The 24,878-nt window shown below is 41.0% G+C and overlaps 3 protein-coding genes across 4 annotated transcripts; all 3 read right to left on the bottom strand.

Annotated features, from left to right (window-relative positions):
- Positions 1–1,243: 1,243 nt before the first annotated feature.
- On the bottom strand, positions 1,244–7,383 carry LOC142473082 (keratin, type I cytoskeletal 19-like). Its single transcript, XM_075580242.1, is given in 9 exon segments — positions 1,244–1,999; positions 3,459–3,493; positions 4,797–5,017; positions 5,405–5,530; positions 5,883–6,044; positions 6,436–6,592; positions 6,756–6,838; positions 6,928–7,028; positions 7,031–7,383. Coding segments are annotated over 9 exon segments (1,257 nt in total). The 5' UTR covers positions 7,341–7,383; the 3' UTR covers positions 1,244–1,937.
- LOC142473083 (keratin, type I cytoskeletal 42-like) lies at positions 1,244–15,852 on the bottom strand. 2 transcript variants are annotated; one of them, XR_012789978.1, is made up of 9 exons: positions 15,407–15,852; positions 15,236–15,318; positions 14,916–15,072; positions 14,363–14,524; positions 13,880–14,005; positions 13,278–13,498; positions 12,755–12,789; positions 11,437–11,727; positions 1,244–1,707 (listed from the first exon to the last, which is right to left on the bottom strand). XR_012789978.1 is itself a non-coding variant. In XM_075580243.1 (8 exons), exons 1-8 carry the CDS (start codon positions 15,809–15,811, stop codon positions 11,666–11,668), a joined length of 1,251 nt encoding a protein of 416 aa, XP_075436358.1. In that variant the 5' UTR covers positions 15,812–15,852; the 3' UTR covers positions 11,059–11,665. The 2 variants fall into 2 exon arrangements, 1 of the variants encoding a protein (XP_075436358.1); XM_075580243.1 differs by lacking the exon at positions 1,244–1,707 and having other exon boundaries at positions 11,059–11,727.
- Positions 15,853–19,898: 4,046 nt separating this feature from the next.
- Positions 19,899–24,408, bottom strand: LOC142473081 (keratin, type I cytoskeletal 19-like). The gene is made up of 8 exons (XM_075580241.1): positions 23,950–24,408; positions 23,778–23,860; positions 23,458–23,614; positions 22,905–23,066; positions 22,427–22,552; positions 21,818–22,038; positions 21,295–21,329; positions 19,899–20,273 (listed from the first exon to the last, which is right to left on the bottom strand). Exons 1-8 carry the CDS (start codon positions 24,361–24,363, stop codon positions 20,212–20,214), a joined length of 1,260 nt encoding a protein of 419 aa, XP_075436356.1. The 5' UTR covers positions 24,364–24,408; the 3' UTR covers positions 19,899–20,211.
- Between the last annotated feature and the right edge of the window lie 470 nt (positions 24,409–24,878).

The following is a 24,878-nucleotide window of genomic DNA, read 5'->3' as shown; positions in this document are numbered from 1 at the left end:
CCCCCTTGTCCTTGCAGCCCTGCTTGTCAGCCTGCTTAGTGGCAGCTGTATGTGTTTGGTTCTGCACACAAACACAGTGCCAGTTCCCCTCTTCCCAGCAGTATGCTGCATTAAGATGCAACATTTCTGTTACATGTTGCAGCTTCCCCAGACACTCCTGTGAGTTGTCATGGCAGCCCCAGCTTTCCTCACAAATGGGATGGTCTGCTTTCTCCCCCTCTGTTCTGCCCACAGATGGTTTGTCCCCAGACCATTTTATTACCCAGTATGTATCACCACCTTCTTTCCACCATTTCCCCTGGACTTGTGAGTACCCTGCTGTAATCCCTGTAATGGTGATGAAGAAGTATCTTTTCACCTCCCTTGAATACTGAGCACACACAGAGACACCTACACCTCTACACAAGAGACTGTACCTTATCCTGTTTTCCCTCAATAAAACTAAGAAAAGAAACAGATCTTGTCGTGCTTAAGAAAGAGGGCGAGTTGGCACTATCTGAGCTAAGTCATCCCCATGTGACCCTCTGGCTTCCAGAATAACTAAACACGTGATTTTTCATTCTTAGTATGCCAGTGACCTCTCTGGGAGAAAACCTATGACATATGGTAATGTACTGTATAGCGATTTCTGTTTTATGTTTTATCCTATTATTTTAAGAACCTGTCCTGCATTTACTGTGATTGTATGTCCTTGTAATCTTTTTTCTGTAATCTAAGCACTTAACTTTTATATAGATTAAAACATTTAATAAGTGATGCTTTGGGCTCTGAATGAACTTCTGTACGCTCTGGAGAGAGTATTTACATTTTTGGACATATTTTGCTGCAGATTTTTGTGTGTTAAGTGTCTAGTTTTTTCAATAATAAACAAGGACCTGAGACCCTGGAAGATCTATTAATTAAATATCTTTGCATTTCTTGGGTGGTGGAAGCATTTAGATATGATTGCCATTCAGTAATGGGTTAATATTAAATCATTGACATTACCTGTTCAGAGGAGAAAGGTGTGTTGGCTAGAGTAACCGTGTGTATTAACCCGGGTTGCATATCTGTTCGTAGCAGGTGGTATATTGGGACAGATTGAGTTGAGATATTGTTCATTTGACAGACCTTTGCAAAGCTGAGAAGTGAGACAGCTTGCGAGCTCTGTATTAACCCTTGTCCTGTATGCAGGTCACGTGCTCACAGGTGTGCCGTACGTATGTGAGAGTTAGCATAGCACTAAACACATTAGACAGTATAGTATTTTGCAATGAGACAAACAAAAGTTTTATTGAAGGAATGAGTATAAAGATGCATTACATGCGAGGTGAAATACTGTATGTACAACGTCACAAAATAGGAAAGGTGATAGCTTGTGGGCACAGCCCATCTGCATTGTATCCAATAGCAGTGGCATGTATCAGTAGTACGTGATATATTAAGGCTTCTGTTATAGTAAACAACACCCATTCTTGGTGTTTATTTTGGAAGAATATATCCCCCAGTGGGTAACATTGTCACTATTCACCTCGTTCTCTCTGTGGCTTTATCCTAATGGCCCTACTCATATTAACTATATTTCCTGTATTGGTTTGCTTATATCTGTAAGGAGTCACAATGTTGCAAGATTTAAATGCAATCCTTAAAAAGCACGAGGAGCATCATTACAGGAAATGCTGAAACCTTTACAAGCTGGGAAACTGCAGACCAAAAGGTGAGATACACCTGAGCTCAAACACCCCAAACCATTCTCTGTGTCCCATGTCACCTACAGGTCTACTTTCCTACAGAACATATGCTAAGGATCAGAAAGACAGGTTAGCTTGGACTTCTCAAACACAGACACTAATGAATCAATAACTTCTGGAGATTTCGGCGAAGAATTCCGTTCTCCATTGTCGTTTCTTCTCTGTAGTTTTACACCTTGATTTCTCCCCCAGAAGTATCAGATTTTTCTAACAGCTGGCTTTCTGGCCATGTTCTGTGGATTGGTGACCTGAATTGCTGTGGTGAGATCCTGGAAAGGAAAGACATACTGCATTCAAATCACAATGTACTTTGTGCTAGCATGTGGGAAATATAGTATACTGCATCATTCTTAGGAGTCCTTACAACGTGTTCCCTGTGGATCAGTCCTGGTGCAATTACCTTTGATAATTGTACAACCTAGATATTCACGCACTAAAATAAATGCAATTACTTTCTTCCTGCGGCTGCAAAATCTCCTCTGACGCTGTATATGGTCAGCTTCGCCTCCTGGATCGGACGGCTCTGACTTTGCGTTTGTGCGCATGCGCGGACTACACTTCGCGGTGCTGTCAGTCTGAACACTGGGAGACGCGTTCCTGCCCTGCTAGGAGTAAGGTCATTGGGCCGCGCTGCCTTAAGGGATGCAGGCGCCGCTCCTCGTTCAGTGCTGGACTGACTGCACTACGAGGTACTTGCGGCTACATGGCTACACGCTTTAGGACACTCCCGTGGCTCCCTGCACTTGCTGGACTTAAAGTATGTGTTTTTTCCTGACAGAGGGGCCAGTGATGTTGTTTATTCCCTTTTGTGTTTCAATGGCTTTGATTATGTATCTCTCCTATAGGTTTGCATCCATGGGTCATTAACCCTTTAGAGCCCTCCTTTGCCAGCTAGTTCCCCTGCTACACACATAGCTTCAACATAGTTGTTTATTACCATCTAGATTTAGTCTTTTGTCTCACAGCCCAACCACATTCAGCACAGATATTCAGTGATAGTCTGTTACTGTGCATGTCAGGGATTCAGTCACAGGGTTGAGGGAAGTACCAGGTAACTACGGTCTTCCTGGGAACGAGAATGAAGAAGGGGTTTCCATACCCCGAAACGTCGCCCCCCCTGCCCTGGACTTTTAAACCCCCGGTGTTTCCTCTCCCTCCCCCCACCATGTCTCTCCCCCCCTTCCCTGTCTTTTTCCCTTCCCTAGCACACAGTGCTCTTTTTGGTCCTTTGTTAACCATTGTGTGCATCATACGTGTATCATTAACATTTTCCTTTGGCTGATCCATTTACCATTTTCTTCTCTATACGAGTGCTGGGAACATTTTACTGTCATTTAGATTATTTGGGAGGAAATAGGGTCCTCTCGGTTCCCTTTTGCACCACCAGCTTTTCCCTTTATACATACTTTGTGTGCTGTCTAATATATTTTTCTTATATTTATATTGTAGCTGAATTCCTTTCATTGGCACTCCTTTTTATTCAGTTGAGATTTATTTTGCAGAATAGATGTTTTTATCTTGTCTATGAATTAAAAAAAACTCATCTGATTATGTTTCCCATAAATCATTGGGCAACTTTAACATACGACTGTTATTGCAATGTTCTCTTTTCCCTCTTTTTGTCCCGTTTGGAAGTATCTCATATAGAACAGTTTTGAGTTGTTGCTTTCATATAGTGGTTTGAACATTTCTGTGATGGTTTTATAGCTAATATCTCTTTGCACTTACCATGGCTGCCTCCCGAGGAATGGCACTGGGGAATGCTGTATAGAAAAATAAAAGTTTATATAGTGAAGGTTGGTTTTAAGCACATGAGCTTGAAAAATTAAGCAAATGCAATCATACTGTTATTAATATTAATGAGTTTTCCTGAGTGATTTAATACCATTGAAAACACTATATATATATATATATATATATGTGACCAAGCTGTGACCATGCAGCAAGCTTAAGCCTATAGGGAACCATGTTAAAAATGGTTATTGAGGCAAAAAGTGACACTGTGTGCTCATTTGCATGTCATTTCCCAGAATCCCTTGCTGCAGTGGAAGTGCTGTATGCTGGGTGATAATGGGGAAAGGCGGGGTTGCAGACCTGCCTAAGACATGCAGATGAGCATACAGCTATATTTGCATATTTGCTTTCCTGTGGAGGGTTTTTGTCACTTTTTTTACTCACCATAACTTAACTCAGTATTATGGTTTGGCCTATCCCATAAGCCTCTCTTGCATCCCAGTAAAATCAACCCCACACTGATGAGACCCATCAAGGTCGAAACAGCTGTCTGTGGGTGGTTTTCTGGGTATGCACCTTAACCCTGGCTGTGCTCAAAGCTGTGACCATGCAGCAAGCTTAAGCCTATAGGGAACCATGTTAAAAATGGTTATTGAGGCAAAAAGTGACACTGTGTGCTCATTTGCATGTCATTTCCCAGAATCCCTTGCTGCAGTGGAAGTGCTGTATGCTGGGTGATAATGGGGAAAGGCGGGGTTGCAGACCTGCCTAAGACATGCAGATGAGCATACAGCTATATTTGCATATTTGCTTTCCTGTGGAGGGTTTTTGTCACTTTTTTTACTCACCATAACTTAACTCAGTATTATGGTTTGGCCTATCCCATAAGCCTCTCTTGCATCCCAGTAAAATCAACCCCACACTGATGAGACCCATCAAGGTCGAAACAGCTGTCTGTGGGTGGTTTTCTGGGTATGCACCTTAACCCTGGCTGTGCTCAAAGCTGTGACCATGCAGCAAGCTTAAGCCTATAGGGAACCATGTTAAAAATGGTTATTGAGGCAAAAAGTGACACTGTGTGCTCATTTGCATGTCATTTCCCAGAATCCCTTGCTGCAGTGGAAGTGCTGTATGCTGGGTGATAATGGGGAAAGGCGGGGTTGCAGACCTGCCTAAGACATGCAGATGAGCATACAGCTATATTTGCATATATATATATATATATATATATATATATATACTTCCCCATGCACTTTCATGGTGAAATAAGCCCAGTCCTCAAATGTCTAATTCATTCCATAATTAAGGTCTATGGGACACTGTGTTACATACTGCATGTCCTGTCCATCCAGCAGGCGTTTGTATGTGGCAATCTCCATCTCTAGATGTGTCTTCTGGTCCATGAGAAGCCTGTACTCATAGTTCTGGTTCTCCAGATCAGATCGGATCTGGCCCAGCTGCCCTTCCACGTTGTTGATCATGCCCTGTAACTGGCTGAGCTGGGAGCTATAACCGGCCTGTGTCTCTGCCAAGCTGCCTTCCAGGGCTGATTTCTGCAAGAGAGGAACATACTGGCAATAAGAGATTGTGCAATTGGGGGAAATCCTTATTTAACACAGTAGCACAGTCCTGTACTGATTACTAAATACAGCAGTATAGGCAATGCTGAGAAAGGGAAATAGTAGATGATAAATATATATATGATTCAGGGAGAGTAGGAGAGTCTGTGTGTTAAGCAGTAAATATGTGTATACCACTGAGAGTACATGTAGGCTTCAAGGGGATGTTATATATTGCAGTGTACAGTATATCTGTATGCCATAATAATACTGTATATGCTTCTTCTTCCAAACCAATGTGTGTAGGTATCCAGTGTTCTTTGCATAGACCTAAACAGTGATACCGCACAATAATGGAGGAATATGAGTGCTAACACATACCATGCTCAGCTGGCTCTGAAGCTCAATCTCCAGGCTCTGCGCACAGCGCTTCAACTCGGTGACCTCACTTTGGACTGACACCAGCTGTTCAGAACCAGACGCCACCTGACGATTCAGTTCCTCACTCTGAAAGAACATAGAAATAGACAAGAGACGTATGGAATAATATCTGACATACAGTAGTTGCACTGTGAGTTAGCTCACTTATATATTTAGAAATGTGGCCACACAAATTCCACACCTTTTATTTAATCTTAATAGTAAATGTCGGGTTTCCATAGAGTTGCTGATTCCAACTCTGCTTCTTATACCTGTACTCGTGTAGTCAACATAGATTAGTCACCATATCTTATTCTGCCTCAGGTACCACGTTAGATTGTAAGACATACGATGAATGATGAGTGTGATGGTTTTAGAGAACATTCATCGTTATCTGATATGAGCTGTTGAAATAGTAGAATGAAAGGGATGCGTTTACCCTTTGAAGGAACATGCTCTCAACCTCCCTCATGTTCCTCTCCATCATGTTTTCATATTGCTCTCGGATCTCAGACAAGGCTCCGTTCAAATCCGCAGATGGAGCAGCGTTCACTTCCACGTTGACTCTGGCGCCCAGCTGAGCGCGGAGAGAGTTCACCTCCTGCAAGGGCACAAGATGAAGATGAGAAACAGGAGGGGCAGCAATGTGCCATTATGGGGACTATATATCAAGCTGCGCAGAAGAATATTTCTTTATTATGTTGGTGGCAGTAGCTTCAATTTCATGTTGTACTTCAATGTATTTTTTAAGTGAATAATTTGTGGAGTGATTACTGTATATGAGGATGTATTAGACTTTGTATCTGCCAATTCAAAATGCCAGGCCTGCATTTGGGCTAACCCCAGTATCACAGAGATATGCTTCAAATGTAGTATAAGTCATTTTCTTTCACATCAGGCTGGCAAAAAATATTCTTGCCCCGCACAAATACAGGAAAATTAACGGTTTCATACATAACCCCATCATCTTGAGTTCCATTCTATTACATTACCTCTTCATGGTTACTCCTCATTTGCTGCAGTTCATCCTGGAGGCCTTGAACTTGCATCTCCAGGTCACACCTCTCCATGTTCAGCCCTTCCAGGACTCTGCGCAGACCATTCGCATCGGCCTCAACATTGTTCCTCAGGCTGACCTCCGTCTCATACCTTGTGAGACAGCAAGAACAAGACTTTAAAGGCTACACAGTCTAGGAAACACAAACCATTAAACGTGTCTACCTTGTACATCTTTGTGAAGATTTAGATGTACTCCTCTTATCTTATTCATCCATTCTTTCAATTATTTCTCCATAATATTAATGACACTTACTTATTTCTGAAGTCATCTATAGCCAGTCGGGCATTGTCTATCTGCAGAACAATCCCTGCATTCTCCACAGTGGCTGCAGCAATCTAAAAAAACATACCAGGCAGTGAATTCAAATTCGTCTTTTAGTCAGTGCAACATTGATTTAATTTCCAAAAAATAAACCTGAATATACCTGACACTGGAGCTCCTGAATAACACTGTAGTACTGACTGAAGTCAGGGGATGAGCTGGGGGCATTGTTTGCATACCACTCACAGATCTTTCTCTCCAGCTGGCATTTTCCTGCTCCAGTGAGTTCACTCTCTCCAGGTAAGATGAAAGTCGTTCATTCAGAAGCTGCATGGTTTCCTTCTCATTGATGCCGAACAGGCCATCAGTCTTAGAACCACCGTTACCCCCAAAGTTGCTAAAGTGGCTTCCAAGACTAGAGCCACCATGTACACTTCCATAGCCACATCCATGACCGAAAGAAGAGTGTTTGGAGCTGGAAATTCCTTTACCTCCGTATCCTCCATGATGGGATCCTCCATGATGGGACATGTGGGAGCCTCCATGATGGGCTTTATGGGGTTTGCAGTGGCTCATAGTGATGCTAAAGGTGGATCCAAATGGAAGGACACTGCAGCTCGATCAGCAAGTGAAGTGTAAGTGCTCCTTATCCAAAGGTCTCCTTTTATAGAAAGTATGGGTGGGAGGGGTTGTTGAATTATATCGACATTACACTTTTTCCAATTTGGAAGATTCTTCAGAAATCAAAGACTATCTGGGCGGCTAAGGGACACAACAGTTTACCATTTTGTTACAATGATGCACAACAGAGGGGATAATTTACCTCATAATTGTACAAAAGTGCATGTCTACATCAAAGAAGAAGTAAAACGCGCTATGAATAGACACCTGCATAAAGCACTTAATTATTTAATTCAAAGGATGTTTATTAATGTGTTTGGAAGTAATGTGTTTCTGGAGAACGGAGGATTCTGATGACAATGTGGGTGGGAGACGGGGGATGCATGGTACGAAGCCAAATACCACTTGGATCCTGATTTAGTCGTTTGCTTTGTGGAAACTAGTTAAACGTATTTTGGAAAATATTGACAGTTACTTTTCTTAGACTAAACGAGAAAGAAACCCAGTATGGGCACTCGACCACCGATATGAATGATTGGTGATAATGTTACAAACAATTTTAATTACAATATCGTATATTAAATTATTGGGTATTGAAACTAGAATTGACGCACGAAGATCATAGTGGGAGCACTGTGATAGGTGCTACTGATCAATAAAAATACACAGGATAGACGGATATCAGTGTTTTCCACTTCTATCTATGCACAAAAATAGGATGATGAGATCCACTGTGTAGGGACTCAAACGTGGGGTAAATGGTGAACCAAATAAGAAAATAGGTCCTGTAGGTTGGGGCTTCCATAAATGGTACAGACAGCAAACTGTGGTGAGTAAACTGGGATGTAGCAGTACTAAGTGTACTATATCTTAGTAATCAAAGGGTTAAAAGCCCCTGATGAAACAATGGTATATATATAGCGCACTGTGCAGTGAAATTCCTGTGGAACCACCAGTAGAACACTACAGTATATCATCTCCATGGTTCAGAAGCCACAGGTAATACTTCTCACGGCGCTGTACCAGTCCCCAGTGATCGGCCCCTTGATAATCAGATAGGAACACAGAAGGTCTCAGCTCAATATGATTAATACAATTATCACCCCCCCACAAATACAATTCCCACCCATGCAAATACAAATTCCCCCTCCCTCCACAAATACAATATCCCTTTCCACAAACTTCAATTACCCACCAACACACACACAAATACAATTACAACCCACCTACACACACACACACACACACACACACACACACACACACACACACACACACACACACACACACACAATAACCCCCTCTTATGATAATATCATGAAATATTATGTTTTTTTTTTTATCCTTCTGGTGCTTCAAGGGTTAACAAAGGTATGGTTTGGGTTTAAAAATACAATATATTGGGTTTATGACAGGTGAAAACTTTTCCTGGGTCTGTGCGGGGCTTCAAAGAGTATTTCATTGGGTGGGCTTGTCACGCATGGCCCACTCAAGGTGACATATGTGGTGTGTAGAAGGTCATAAACGCTAACCAGAGATGATGCTGTCATGCTCAAAGAAATTTAAACGTTTGTGAATAATTACTGGTGGATGCCAGAGAGAGGTGACACACAGGGTATGCTTTCATTGAAGGACTTTATTAAAAATTAGAATTTCATGTGACATTGTCATGGGAGACCAGTTCTTTTACACCAAGATCACTAGCACGCCAGCATACAAAGCAAAGATGTTCATAACAAGATACAGTACCAACTGGGGGCCTGGGGAGTAGACTCTAGCCTTGCTAGGTGCAGGGGGCTGCTTCAAGAAGGCTTTCCCGGTCTGCTTCTCATCCAGGCTATCAGAGTGCTGATCACACAGCAGAGCCCATGACATGTATCTCCAGCAGGTCACTGTAAAGATCCAAACTCCTTTACAGAATCTCTCAGTCTCTCAGATGCTCCTCTGAAGGAATCTCCACACTACTTCACAGAGTGTCTCTCAGTCTCTCAGATGGTCCTCTGAGGGAATCTCCACACTCCTTCCCAGAGTGTCTCTCAGTCTATCAGCTGCTCTCTTAAAGTAGATCTGATTCTCTGATCAGCAGCACCCCTTATATAGCCCTCTGTGGCTATCCGTTACATGGGAGGGGCTGCTGGACAGTGAGAGCATGAATTAGGTTGGTACCACAACAGCCAGAGGGCATGCTAAGAGCCCTTCCCCATCCCTGATTGTTCACTCTTTCTCACTCACCAAATGTCTGTAACACCTCCACACTCCCAGCCTTTGTTTCAATCCACATTCTTTAAAGGAACCTCAGCTGATTAAATCACAGACAAACAATCCATACAAATGTACCCATGCAAATTATATTAATGTCTGCGATCTTTGAAATTAGCACATAATCCAATTTACACTTTACTGGGCTTCCTCCCAGTTTTGTGATGCCAGCTAGCCCTACCGTCACAGACGTCATCTCCTGTACATACTAGGAGTTACATGTGTGTGTTCGGAGCACAGAGTGGCATGTAATGAGACTACACACTGCACGGGTAAAAGGTGCTAAGGGCAGATATCCATTTGTCACTCAAATTTAGGCAGTCGTACTTAGTCTCGTTGCGTCCATAATGAGCATCTGAATCTATTGATGTGGCTCGCATGTGTCAGAGTATTAGAGGAGGGAAGTTATGAGTGCGGTTATATACCGAGGCAAATTTAAACGTCATTTGGTAGAAGTTTTTTTACTCTGTCATAAAACTGTCAATCTCGCAGCTGATTTACGACAGGGGTGGGCTTATGTTGTTTCAATGGGGGAACAATAGTACATAAACCTTAGCAAGGGATTATGCAAATCAGATTTCAACAGAGGTGTGTTTTGGACTAAACACGTGATTTTTCATTCTTAGTATGCCAGTGACCTCTCTGGGAGAAAACCTATGACATATGGTAATGTACTGTATAGCGATTTCTGTTTTATGTTTTATCCTATTATGTTAAGAACTTGTCCTGCATTTACTGTGATTGTATGTCCTTGTAATCCTTTTTCTGTAATCTAAGCACTTTACTTTTATATATATTAAAACATTTCATAAGTGATGCTTTGGGCTCTGAATGAACTTCTGTATGCTCTGGAGAGAGTATTTACATTTTTGGACATATTTTGCTGCAGATTTTTGTGTGTTAAGTGTATAGGTTTTTCAATAATAAACAAGGACCTGAGACCCTGGAAGATCTATTAATTAAATATCTTTGCATTTCTTGGGTGGTGGAAGCATTTAGATAGGATTGAAATTCAGTAAGGGGTTAATATTAAATCATTGACATTACCTGTGCAGAGGAGAAAGATGTGTTGGCTAGAGTAACCGAGTGTATTAACCTGGGTTGCATATCTAAGTCACGTGCTCACTTGTGTGCTGTTAGTGACATGTTGTATATTGGGAAATTGAGTTGAGATATTGTTCATTTGACCGACCTTTGCAAAGGTGAAAAGTGGGACAGCTTGTGAGCTGTATATTAACCTTTGTCCTGTATGCAGGTCACGTGCTCACAGGTGTGCTGTACGTATGTGACAGTTAGCATAACACTAAGAAACACATTAGACCGTTTAGTATTTTGCAATGAGACAAACAAAAGTTTTATTGTAGGAATGAGTAAAAAGATGCATTAAATGCGAGGTGAAATATTGTATGTACCATGTCAGAAAATAGGAAAGGTGATGGCTTGTGGGCACAGCCCAACTGCATTGTAACCAATAGCAGTGGCATGTATCAGTAGTACGTGATATTTTAAGACTACGGTTATAGTAAATAACACCCATTCTTGGTGTTTATTTTGGAAGAATATATCCCCCAGTGGGTAACATTGTCACTATTCACCTCGTTCTCTCTGTGGCTTTATCCTAATGGCTCTACTCATATTAAGCATATTTCCTGTATTGGTTTGCTTATATCTGTAAGGTGTCACAATGTTGTAAGATTTCAATGTAATCCTTAAAAAGCACGAGGAGCATCATTACAGGAAATGCTGAAACCTTTGCAAGCTGGGAAACTGCAGACCAAAAGGGGAGATACACCTGAGCTTAAAACCCCAAACCATTCTCTGTGCCCCATATCACCTACAGGTCTACTTTCCTACAGAACATATGCTAAGGATCTGAAAGACAGGTTAGCTTGGACTTCTCAAACACAGACACTAATGAATCATTAACTTCTGGAGAGTTCGGCAAAGAATTCCCTTCTCCATCGCCGTTTCTTCTCTGTAGTTTTACACCTTGATTTCTCCCCCAGAAGTATCAGATTTGTCTAACAGCTGGCTTTCTGGCCATGTTCTGTGCTCTGATGAGCGGAGTTGCTGTGGTGAGATCCTGGAAAGGAAAGACATACTGCATTCAAATCACAATGTACTTTGTGTTAGCATGTGGAAAATATAGTATCTGCTCATTGTAGCAGAACATTTTTTCATGTTTTTTGAATCCATTTTTTTAGAATCCATTTCTGTGAAACCAGTTTTGGAGAATTTTTAAGAGCAAAAAGTTTCCTAATCACAATGTCTCCTCCAAAGACCTAGCATCAGTTCCCAAATCAATGCATTGTACATTCTTCAGATATTTAATAAGGCCCAAGACCTCATCCAATATGGGTGAAGTCTCTTACCCATGGCACAGAAGCCCCTGAGTTACATTCAAATGAATTGGGTTCAGAGACTTTCCTGCCACGGAAAAGCAAAATAGTCAAACTGTTGAAATCACAATTTGTAGATAGTTAATAATAAAAGGTTTATCATTCAAGAATAAAAACGTTATCTCCAGGGTGAGAATTGCCTATAACTCCAAAAGAAAAAAATTCTCAGGTACGTGGTTCATATTTAGCCCAATGAAATGATCTTCTTTCTAACACAATAGGGAAGTGCTCAGCGTGAAATGATGCTACTCAGAGATCTTCCTAAGACACTAAAGGGTTCATGTATTTAAATAGCTATGGGACAAAACTAGTGCAATACTGGTGCAGAATAGAAAAGCTCAATCTGAAAGTATTGAGAATTTTTATTTGGTAAATGTGGTTCTTTGTTCATGGCAGTTCCATATTTCTTCTTACACATCTATATTTATATTGTAGCTCAATTCCTTTCCTTGTCACTCCTTTTTATTCAGTTGAGATTTATGTACAGAATAGATGTTTTTATCTTGTCTATGAATGCAAAAAAGCTCATCTGAATATGTTTCACTTAAATTATTGGGCAACTTTAACATACGACTGTTATTGCAATGTTCTCTTTTCCCTCTTTTTGTCCCGTTTGGAAGTATCTCATATAGAACAGTTTTGAGTTTCATATACAGTAGTGATTTGAACATTTATGTAATGGTTTTATAGCTAATATCTCTTTGCACTTACCATGGCTGCCTCCTGAGGAATGGCACTGGGGAATGCTGTATAGAAAAACACAAGTTTATATAGTCAAGGTTGGTTTTTAGCACATGAGCTTGAAAAATTAAGCAATTGCAATCATACTGTTATTAATATTAATAAGTTTTCCTGAGTGATTTTATACCTTTGAGTGGTTATTTATTACCAAAAGCAAAGCAAAACCTATATATACTTTTGTAGTAATAAGCTTGTGTTAATTATATTAGTTTAAAGAATTAGGCACTTGACAAGGTAATTTTAAAAACGTATTTCCTGATGTGAGTCATGCTTTCCGAGTGTGGCCCAAATGGCCTCATGTAATAACTGTAATACTCTCTGGGTTACATAGGTACTGATACTGGAATGCATTATAACCCCAAGTGTGTATGTGTGTATGTGAGTGTGTTTTTATATATATACTTCCCCAGGCACTTTCATGGTGAAATAAGCCCCGTCCACAAATGTCTAATTCATTCCATAATTAAGGTCTATGGGACACTGTGTTACATACTGCATGTCCTGTCCATCCAGCAGGCGTTTGTATGTGGCAATCTCCATCTCCAGGTGTGTCTTCTGGTCCATGAGAACTCTGTACTCATAGTTCTGGTTCTCCAGATCAGATCGGATCTGGCCCAGCTGCCCTTCCACGTTGTTGATCATGCCCTGTAACTGGCTGAGCTGGGAGCTATAACCGGCCTGTGTCTCTGCCAAGCTGCCTTCCAGGGCTGATTTCTGCAAGAGAGGAACATACTGGCAATAAGAGATTGTGCAATTGGGGGAAATCCTTATTTAACTCAGTAGCACAGTCCTGTACTGATTACTAAATACAGCAGTATAGGCAATGCTGGAGAAAGGGAAATAGTAGATGATAAATATATATAATTCAGGGAGAATAGGAGAGTCTGTGTGTTAAGCAGTAAATATGTGTATACCACTGAGAGTACATGTAGGCTTCAAGGGGATTTTATATAATGCAGTGTATATCTGTATGCCATAATAATACTGTATATGCTTCTTATTCCAAACCAATGTGTGTAGTTATCCAGTGTTCTTTGCATAGACCTAAACAGTGATACCACACAATAATGGAAGAATATGAGTGCTAACACATACCATGCTCAGCTGGCTCTGAAGCTCAATCTCCAGGCTCTGCGCACAGCGCTTCAACTCGGTGACTTCACTTTGGACTGACACCAGCTGCTCAGAACCGGACGCCACCTGACGATTCAGTTCCTCACTCTGCAAGAACATAGAAATAGAAAAGAGATTTATGGAATAATATCTGACATACAGTAGTTGCACTGTGAGTTAGCTCACTTATATATTTAGAAATGTGGCCACACAAATACCACACCTTTTATTTAATCTTAATTGTAAATGTCAGGTTTCCATAGAGTTGTTGATTCCAACTCTGCTTCTTATACCTGTACTCGTGTAGTAAACATACAGTAGATAAGTCACCATATCTTATTCTGCCTCAGGTACCACGTTAGATTGTAAGACATACGATGAATGATGAGTGTGACGGTTTTAGAGAACATTCATCGTTATCTGATATGAGCTGTTGAAATAGTAGAATGAAAGGGATGCGTTTACCCTTTGAAGGAACATGCTCTCAACCTCCCTCATGTTCCTCTCCATCATGTTTTCATATTGCTCTCGGATCTCAGACAAGGCTCCGTTCAAATCTGCAGATGGAGCAGCGTTCACTTCCACGTTGACTCTGGCGCCCAGCTGAGCGCGGAGAGAGTTCACCTCCTGCAAGGGCACAAGATGAAGATGAGAAACAGGAGGGGCAGCAATGTGCCATTATGGGGGCTATATATCAAGCTGCGCAGAAGAATATTTCTTTATTATGTAGGTGGAAGTAGTTTCAATTTCATGTTGTACGTCAATGTATTTTTTAAGTGAATAATTTGGGGAGTGATTACAGTATATGAGGATGTATTACAATTGATTTCTTCCAATTCAAAACGCCAGGCCTGCATTTGGGTTAACCACAGTATCACAGAGATATGCTTCAAATGTAGAATGAGACATTTTCTTTTACATCAGGCTGGCAAAAACTATTCTTGCCCCGTTCAAATACAGAAATATTAATGGTTTCATACCTAACCCCATCCTCTTGCGTTCCATTCTATTACATTACCTCTTCATGGTTACTCCTCATTTGCTGCAGTTCATCCTGGAGGCCTTGAACTTGCATCTCCAGGTCACACCTCTCCATGTTCAGCCCTTCCAGGACTCTGCGCAGACCATTCGCATCGGCCTCAACATTGTTCCTCATACTGACCTCCGTCTCATACCTTTTGAGTTAGCAGGAAAATGACATTAAAGGCTACACAGTCCAGGAAACACAAACCATTAAACGTGTCTACCTTGTACATCCTTGTGAAGATTTAGATGTACTCCTCTTATCTTATTCATCCATTCTTTCAATTATGTCTCCATAATATTCATGACACTTACTTATTTCTGAAGTCATCTATAGCCAGTCGGGCATTGTCTATCTGCAGAACAATCCCTGCATTCTCCACAGTGGCTGCAGCGATCTAAAAAACATACCAGGCACTGAATACATATTCGTCTTTTAGTCAGTGCAACATTGATTTCATTTCCAAAAAATGAACTTGAATATACCTGACACTGGAGCTCCTGAATAACACTGTAGTACTGACTGAAGTCAGGGGATGAGCTGGGGGCATTGTTTGCATACCACTCACAGATCTGTCTCTCCAGCTGGGCATTTTCCTGCTCCAGTGAGTTCACTCTCTCCAGGTAAGATGAAAGTCGGTCATTCAGAAGCTGCATGGTTTCCTTCTCATTGATGCCGAACAGGCCATCATTCTTAGAACCACCGTTACCCCCAAAGCTGCTAAAGTGGCTTCCAAGACTAGAGCCACCATGTACACTTCCATAGCCACATCCATGACCGAAAGAAGAGTGTTTGGAGCTGGAAATTCCTTTACCTCCATGATGGGATCCTCCATGATGGGACATGTGGGAGCCACCATGATGGGCTTTATGGGGTTTGCAGTGGCTCATAGTGATGCTAAAGTTGGATCCAAATGGAAGGACACTGCAGCTTGATCAGCAAGTGAAGTGTAAGTGCTCCCTATCCAAAGGTCTCCTTTTATAGAAAGTATGGGTGGGAGGGGTTGTTGAATTATTTCGACATTACACTTTTTCCAAGTCTAGACAATTTGGAAGATTCTTCAGAAATCAAAGACTATCTGGGCGGCTAAGGGACACAACAGTTTACCATTTTGTTACAATGATGCACAACAGAGGGGATAATTTACCTCATAATTGTACAAAAGTGCATGTCTACATCAAAGAAGAAGTAAAACGCGCTATGAATAAACACCTGCATAAAGCACTTAATTATTTAATTCAAAGGATGTTTATTAATGTGTTTGAAAGTAATGTGTTTCTGGAGAACGGAGGATTCTGATGACAACGTGGGTGGGAGACGGGGGATGCATGGTACAAAGCCAAATACCACTTGGATCCTGATTTAGTCGTTTGCTTTGTGGAAACTAGTTAAACCTATTTTGGAAAATATTGACAGTTACTTTTCTTAGACTAAACGAGAAAGAAACCCAATATGGGCACTCGACCACCGATATGAATGATTGGTGATAATGTTACAAACAATTTTAATTACAATATCGTATATTAAAATATTGGGTATTGAAACTAGAATTGACGCACGAAGATCATAGTGGGAGCACTGTGATAGGTGCTACTGATCTAGAAAAATACATAGGATAGACGGATATCAGTGTTTTCCACTTCTATCTATGCACAAAAATAGGATGATGAGACCCACTGTGTAGGGACTCAAACGTGGGGTAAATGGTGAACCATATAAGAAAATGTAGGTTGGGGCTTCCATAAATGGTACCGACAGCAAACTGTGGTGAGTAAACTGTGATGTAGCAGTACTAAGTGTACTATATCCTAGTAATCAAAGGGTTAAAAGCCCCTGATGAAACAATGGTGTATATATAGCACACTGTGCAGTGAAATTCCTGTGGAACCACCAGTAGAACACTACAGTATATCATCTCCATGGTTCAGAAGCCACAGGTAATACTTCTCACGGCGCTGTACCGGTCCCCAGTGATCGGCGCCTTGATATTCAGATAGGAACACAGAAGGTCTCAGCTCAATATGATTAATACAATTATCACCCCCCCACAAATACAATTCCCACCCACGCAAATACAAATTCCCCCTCCCTCCACAAATACAATATCCGTTTCCACAAACTTCAATTACCCCCCAACACACACACACACAAATACAATTACAACCCACCTACACACACACACACACACACACACACACACACACACACACACACACACACACACACACACACACACACACACACACACACACACACACACACACACACACCTCCTCTTATGATAATATCATGAAATATTATGTTTTTTTATCCTTCTGGTGCTTCAAGGGTTAACGAAGGTATGGTTTGGGTTTAAAAATACAATATATTGGGTTTATGACAGGTGAAGACTTTTCCTGGGTCTGTGCGGGGCTTCAAAGAGTATTTCATTGGGTGGGCCTGTCACGCATGGCCCACTCAAGGTGACATATGTGGTGTGTAGAAGGTCATAAACGCTAACCAGAGATGATGCTGTCATGCTCAAAGAATACTAAACGTTTGTGAATAATTACTGGTGGATGCCAGAGAGAAGTGACACACAGGGTATGCTTTCATTGAAGGATTTTATTAAAAATTAGAATTTCATGTGACATTGTCATGGGAGACCAGTTCTTTTACACCAGGATCACTAGCACCAAACAGGACAATGTTGTTGAATAAAATGTGGTTCATTCTGGCGCGCCAGCAGACAAAGCAAAGATGTTCATAACAAGATACAGTACCAACTGGGGGCCTGGGGAGTAGACTCTAGCCTTGCTAGGTGCAGGGGGCTGCTTCAAGAAGGCTTTCCCGGTCTGCTTCTCATCCAGGCTATCAGAGTGCTGATCACACAGCAGAGCCCCTGACATGTATCTCCAGCAGGTCACTGTAAAGATCCAAACTCCTTTACAGAATCTCTCAGTCTCTCAGATGGTCCTCTGAGGGAATCTCCACACTACTTCACAGAGTGTCTCTCAGTCTCTCCGATGGTCCTCTGAGGGAATCTCCACACTCCTTCCCAGAGTGTCTCTCAGTCTATCAGCTGCTCTCTTAAAGTAGATCTGATTCTCTGATCAGCAGCACCCCTTATATAGCCCTATGTGGCTATCCGTTACATGGGAGGGGCTGCTGGACAGTGAGAGCATGGATTAGGTTGGTACCACAACAGCCAGAGGGCATGCTAAGAGCCCTCCCCCATCCCTGATTGTTCACTCTTTCTCATTTACCAAATGTCTGTAACACCTCCACACTCCCAGCCTTTGTTTCAATCCACATTCTTTACAGGAACCTCGGCTGATTAAATCACAGACAAACAATCCATACAAATGTACCCATGCAAATTACATTAAAGTCTGCGATCTTTGAAATTAGCACATAATCCAATTTTCACTTTACTGGGCTTCCTCCCAGTTTTGTGATGCCAGCTAGCCCTACCGTCACAGGCGTCATCTCCTGTACATACTAGGAGTTACATGTGTGTGTTCGGAGCACAGAGTGGCATGTAATGAGACTACACACTGCACGGGTAAAAGGTGCTAAGGGCAGAAATCTATTTGTCACTCAAATTTAGGCAGTCGTACTTAGTCTCGTTGCGTCCATAATGAGCATCTAAATCTATTGATGTGGCTCACATGTGTCAGAGTATTAGAGGAGGGAAGTTATGAGTGCGGTTATATACCGAGGCAAATTTAAACGTCATTTGGTAGAAGTTTTTTTACTCTGTCATAAAACTGTCAATCTCGCAGCTGATTTACGACAGGGGTGGGCTTATGTTGTTTCAATGGGGGAACAATAGTACATAAACCTTAGCAAGGGATTATGCAAATCAGATTTCAACAGAGGTGTGTTTTGGACTAAACACGTGATTTTTCATTCTTAGTATGCCAGTGACCTCTCTGGAAGAAAACCTATGACATATGGTAATGTACTGTATAGCGATTTCTGTTTTATGTTTTATTCTATTATGTTAAGAACTTGTCCTGCATTTACTGTGATTGTATGTCCTTGTAATCCTTTTTCTGTAATCTAAGCACTTTACTTTTATATATATTAAAACATTTAATAAGTAATGCTTTGGGCTCTGAATGAACTTCTGTATGCTCTGGAGAGAGTATTTACATTTTTGGACATATTTTGCTGCAGATTTTTGTGTGTTAAGTGTATAGGTTTTTCAATAATAAACAAGGACCTGAGACCCTGGAAGATCTATTAATTAAATATCTTTGCATTTCTTGGGTGGTGGAAGCATTTAGATAGGATTGAAATTCAGTAAGGGGTTAATATTAAATCATTGATGTTACCTGTGCAGAGGAGAAAGATGTGTTGGCTAGAGTAACCGAGTGTATTAACCTGGGTTGCATATCTAAGTCACGTGCTCACTTGTGTGCTGTTGACATGTTGTATATTGGGAAATTGAGTTTAGATATTGTTCATTTGACCGACCTTTGCAAAGGTGAAAAGTGGGACAGCTTGTGAGCTGTGTATTAACCTTTGTCCTGTATGCAGGTCATGTCCGCACAGGTGTTCTATACGTACGTGACAGTTAGCATAACACTAAGAAACACATTAGACCGTTTAGTATTTTGCAATGAGACAAACAAAAGTTTTATTGAAGGAATGAGTAAAAAGATGCATTAAATGCGAGGTGAAATATTGTATGTACCATGTCAGAAAATAGGAAAGGTGATAGCTTGTGGGCACAGCCCAACTGCATTGTAACCAATAGCAGTGGCATGTATCAGTAGTACGTGATATATTAAGACTACGGTTATAGTAAATAACACCCATTCTTGGTGTTTATTTTGGAAGAATATATCCCCCAGTGGGTAACATTGTCACTATTCACCTCGTTCTCTCTGTGGCTTTATCCTAATGGCTCTACTCATATTAAGCATATTTCCTGTATTGGTTTGCTTATATCTGTAAGGAGTCACAATGTTGCAAGATTTAATTGCTATCCTTAAGAAGCACGAGAAGCATCATTACAGGAAATGCTGAAACCTTTACAAGCCGGGAAACTGCAGCCCAAAAGGTGAGATACACCTGAGCTTAAAACCCCAAACCATTCTCTGTGCCCCATGTCACCTACAGGTCTACTTTCCTACAGAACATATGCTAAGGATCAGAAAGACAGGTTAGCTTGGACTTCTCAAACACAGACACTAATGAATCATTAACTTCTGGAGAGTTCGGTAAAGAATTCCGTTCTCCATCGTCATTTCTTCTCTGTAGTTTTACGCCTTGATTTCTCCCCCAGAAGTATCAGATTTGTCTAACAGCTGGCTTTCTGGCCATGTTCTGTGCTCTGATGAGCGGAGTTGCTGTGGTGAGATCCTGGAAAGGAAAGACATACTGCATTCAAATCACAATGTACTTTCTGTTAGCATGTGGAAAATATAGTATCTGCTCATTGTAGTAGAACATTTTTTAATGTTTTTTTTAACCAAAATCCATTTCTGTGAAACCAGTTTTGGAGAATTTTTAAGAGCAAAAAGTTTCCTAATCACAATGTCTCCTCCAAAGACCTAGCATCAGTTCCCAAATCAATGCATTGTACAATGCTTCAGATATTTAATAAGGCCCAAGACCCCATCCAATATGGGTGAAGCCTCTTACCCATGGCACAGAAGCCCCTGAGTTACATTCAAATGAATTGGGTTCAGAGACTTTCCTGCCATGGAGAAGCAAAATAGTCAATCTGTTGAAATCACAATTTGTAGATAGTTAATAATAAAAGGTTTATCATTCAAGAATAAAAACGTTATCTCCAGGGTGAGAATTGCCTATAACTCCAAAAGAAAAAAATTCTCAGGTACGTGGTTCATATTTAGCCCAATGAAATGATCTTCTTTCTAACACAATAGGGAAGTGCTCAGCGTGAAATGATGCTACTCAGAGATCTTCCTAAGACACTAAAGGGTTCATGTATATAAATAGCTATGGGACAAAACTAGTGTAATACTGGTGCAGAATAAAAAAGCTCAATCTGAAAGTATTGAGATTTTTTATTTGGTAAATGTGGATCTTTGTTCATGGCAGTTACATATTACTTTGTACCTTTACACATCTATATTTATATTGCAGCTCAATTCCTTTCCTTGTCACTCCTTTTTATTCAGTTGAGATTTATGTACAGAATAGATGTTTTTATCTTGTGTATGAAGGCAAAAAAGCTAATCTGAATATGTGTCACATAAATCATTGGGCAACTTTAACATACGACTGTTATTGCAATGTTCTCTTTTCCCTCTTTTTGTCCCGTTTGGAAGTATCTCATATAGTACAGTTTTGAGTTTCATATAGTGATTTGAACATTTCTGTGATGGTTTTATAGCTAATATCTCTTTGCACTTACCATGGCTGCCTCCTGAGGAATGGCACTGGGGAATGCTGTATAGAAAAACACAAGTTTATATAGTCAAGGTTGGTTTTTAGCACATGAGCTTGAAAAATTAAGCAATTGCAATCATACTGTTATTAATATTAATAAGTTTTCCTCAGTGATTTAATACCTTCGAGTGGTTATTTATTACCAAAAGCAAAGCAAAACCTATATATACTTTTGTAGTAATAAGCTTGTGTTAATTATATTAGTTTAAAGAATAAGGCACTTGACAAGGTAATTTTAAAAACGTATTTCCTGATGTGAGTCATGCTTTCCGAGTGTGGCCCAAATGGCCTCATGTAATAACTGTAATACTCTCTGGGTTACATAGGTACTGATACTGGAATGCATTATAACCCCAAGTGTGTATGTGTGTATGTGAGTGTGTTTTTATATATATACTTCCCCATGCACTTTCATGGTGAAATAAGCCCCGTCCACAAATGTCTAATTCACTCCATAATTAAGGTCTATGGGACACTGTGTTACATACTGCATGTCCTGTCCATCCAGCAGGCGTTTGTATGTGGCAATCTCCATCTCTAGATGTGTCTTCTGGTCCATGAGAAGCCTGTACTCATAGTTCTGGTTCTCCAGATCAGATCGGATCTGGCCCAGCTGCCCTTCCACGTTGTTGATCATGCCCTGTAACTGGCTGAGCTGGGAACTATAACCGGCCTGTGTCTCTGCCAAGCTGCCTTCCAGGGCTGATTTCTGCAAGAGAGGAACATACTGGCAATAAGAGATTGTGCAATTGGTGGAAATCCTTATTTAACACAGTAGCACAGTCCTGTACTGATTACTAAATACAGCAGTATAGGCAATGCTGGAGAAAGGGAAATAGTAGATGATAAATATATATATGATTCAGGGAGAGTAGGAGAGTCTGTGTGTTAAGCAGTAAATATGTGTATACCACTGAGAGTACATGTAGGCTTCAAGGGGATGTTATATATTGCAGTGTACAGTATATCTGTATGCCATAATAATACTGTATATGCTTCTTCTTCCAAACCAATGTGTGTAGTTATCCAGTGTTCTTTGCATAGACCTAAACAGTGATACCGCACAATAATGGAGGAATATGAGTGCTAACACATACCATGCTCAGCTGGCTCTGAAGCTCAATCTCCAGGCTCTGCGCACAGCGCTTCAACTCGGTGACCTCACTTTGGACTGACACCAGCTGTTCAGAACCAGACGCCACCTGACGATTCAGTTCCTCACTCTGAAAGAACATAGATATAGACAAGAGACGTATGGAATAATATCTGACATACAGTAGTTGCACTGTGAGTTAGCTCACTTATATATTTAGAAATGTGGCCACACAAATTCCACACCTTTTATTTAATCTTAATAGTAAATGTCGGGTTTCCATAGAGTTGCTGATTCCAACTCTGCTTCTTATACCTGTACTCGTGTAGTCAACATAGATTAGTCACCATATCTTATTCTGCCTCAGGTACCACGTTAGATTGTAAGACATACGATGAATGATGAGTGTGATGGTTTTAGAGAACATTCATCGTTATCTGATATGAGCTGTTGAAATAGTAGAATGAAAGGGATGCGTTTACCCTTTGAAGGAACATGCTCTCAACCTCCCTCATGTTCCTCTCCATCATGTTTTCATATTGCTCTCGGATCTCAGACAAGGCTCCGTTCAAATCCGCAGATGGAGCAGCGTTCACTTCCACGTTGACTCTGGCGCCCAGCTGAGCGCGGAGAGAGTTCACCTCCTGCAAGGGCACAAGATGAAGATGAGAAACAGGAGGGGCAGCAATGTGCCATTATGGGGACTATATATCAAGCTGCGCAGAAGAATATTTCTTTATTATGTTGGTGGCAGTAGCTTCAATTTCATGTTGTACTTCAATGTATTTTTTAAGTGAATAATTTGTGGAGTGATTACTGTATATGAGGATGTATTAGACTTTGTATCTGCCAATTCAAAATGCCAGGCCTGCATTTGGGCTAACCCCAGTATCACAGAGATATGCTTCAAATGTAGTATAAGTCATTTTCTTTCACATCAGGCTGGCAAAAAATATTCTTGCCCCGCACAAATACAGGAAAATTAACGGTTTCATACATAACCCCATCATCTTGAGTTCCATTCTATTACATTACCTCTTCATGGTTACTCCTCATTTGCTGCAGTTCATCCTGGAGGCCTTGAACTTGCATCTCCAGGTCACACCTCTCCATGTTCAGCCCTTCCAGGACTCTGCGCAGACCATTCGCATCGGCCTCAACATTGTTCCTCAGGCTGACCTCCGTCTCATACCTTGTGAGACAGCAAGAACAAGACTTTAAAGGCTACACAGTCTAGGAAACACAAACCATTAAACGTGTCTACCTTGTACATCTTTGTGAAGATTTAGATGTACTCCTCTTATCTTATTCATCCATTCTTTCAATTATTTCTCCATAATATTAATGACACTTACTTATTTCTGAAGTCATCTATAGCCAGTCGGGCATTGTCTATCTGCAGAACAATCCCTGCATTCTCCACAGTGGCTGCAGCAATCTAAAAAAACATACCAGGCAGTGAATTCAAATTCGTCTTTTAGTCAGTGCAACATTGATTTAATTTCCAAAAAATAAACCTGAATATACCTGACACTGGAGCTCCTGAATAACACTGTAGTACTGACTGAAGTCAGGGGATGAGCTGGGGGCATTGTTTGCATACCACTCACAGATCTTTCTCTCCAGCTGGGCATTTTCCTGCTCCAGTGAGTTCACTCTCTCCAGGTAAGATGAAAGTCGTTCATTCAGAAGCTGCATGGTTTCCTTCTCATTGATGCCGAACAGGCCATCAGTCTTAGAACCACCGTTACCCCCAAAGCTGCTAAAGTGGCTTCCAAGACTAGAGCCACCATGTACACTTCCATAGCCACATCCATGACCGAAAGAAGAGTGTTTGGAGCTGGAAATTCCTTTACCTCCGTATCCTCCATGATGGGATCCTCCATGATGGGACATGTGGGAGCCTCCATGATGGGCTTTATGGGGTTTGCAGTGGCTCATAGTGATGCTAAAGGTGGATCCAAATGGAAGGACACTGCAGCTCGATCAGCAAGTGAAGTGTAAGTGCTCCTTATCCAAAGGTCTCCTTTTATAGAAAGTATGGGTGGGAGGGGTTGTTGAATTATATCGACATTACACTTTTTCCAATTTGGAAGATTCTTCAGAAATCAAAGACTATCTGGGCGGCTAAGGGACACAACAGTTTACCATTTTGTTACAATGATGCACAACAGAGGGGATAATTTACCTCATAATTGTACAAAAGTGCATGTCTACATCAAAGAAGAAGTAAAACGCGCTATGAATAGACACCTGCATAAAGCACTTAATTATTTAATTCAAAGGATGTTTATTAATGTGTTTGGAAGTAATGTGTTTCTGGAGAACGGAGGATTCTGATGACAATGTGGGTGGGAGACGGGGGATGCATGGTACAAAGCCAAATACCACTTGGATCCTGATTTAGTCGTTTGCTTTGTGGAAACTAGTTAAACGTATTTTGGAAAATATTGACA

The sequence above is a fragment of the Ascaphus truei genome, chromosome 23, assembly GCF_040206685.1.
Source record: "Ascaphus truei isolate aAscTru1 chromosome 23, aAscTru1.hap1, whole genome shotgun sequence".
Taxonomy (NCBI): Eukaryota; Metazoa; Chordata; class Amphibia; order Anura; family Ascaphidae; genus Ascaphus; species Ascaphus truei.
Note: the sequence above shows the minus strand (reverse complement) of the source record. Positions and strands in the feature narration are given on the sequence as shown.

Bases quoted from the DNA above. Each gene is read 5' to 3' on its own strand.
- LOC142473083 (XM_075580243.1), bottom strand. From the start codon at position 15,811: ATGAGCCACTGCAAACCCCATAAAGCCCATCATGGTGGCTCCCACATG. The intron at 15,319-15,406 runs GTATATTCAAGT...TATGTTTTTTAG, and splicing joins TTCAGGAGCTCCAGTGTCAG to ATCGCTGCAGCCACTGTGGA. The intron at 15,073-15,235 runs GTAAGTGTCATG...CTAACTCAAAAG, and splicing joins ATAGATGACTTCAGAAATAA to GTATGAGACGGAGGTCAGTA.
- LOC142473081 (XM_075580241.1), bottom strand. From the start codon at position 24,363: ATGAGCCACTGCAAACCCCATAAAGCCCATCATGGAGGCTCCCACATG. The intron at 23,615-23,777 runs GTAAGTGTCATT...CTGTCTCACAAG, and splicing joins ATAGATGACTTCAGAAATAA to GTATGAGACGGAGGTCAGCC. The intron at 22,553-22,904 runs GTAAACGCATCC...ATGTTCTTTCAG, and splicing joins AGAGCATGTTCCTTCAAAGG to AGTGAGGAACTGAATCGTCA.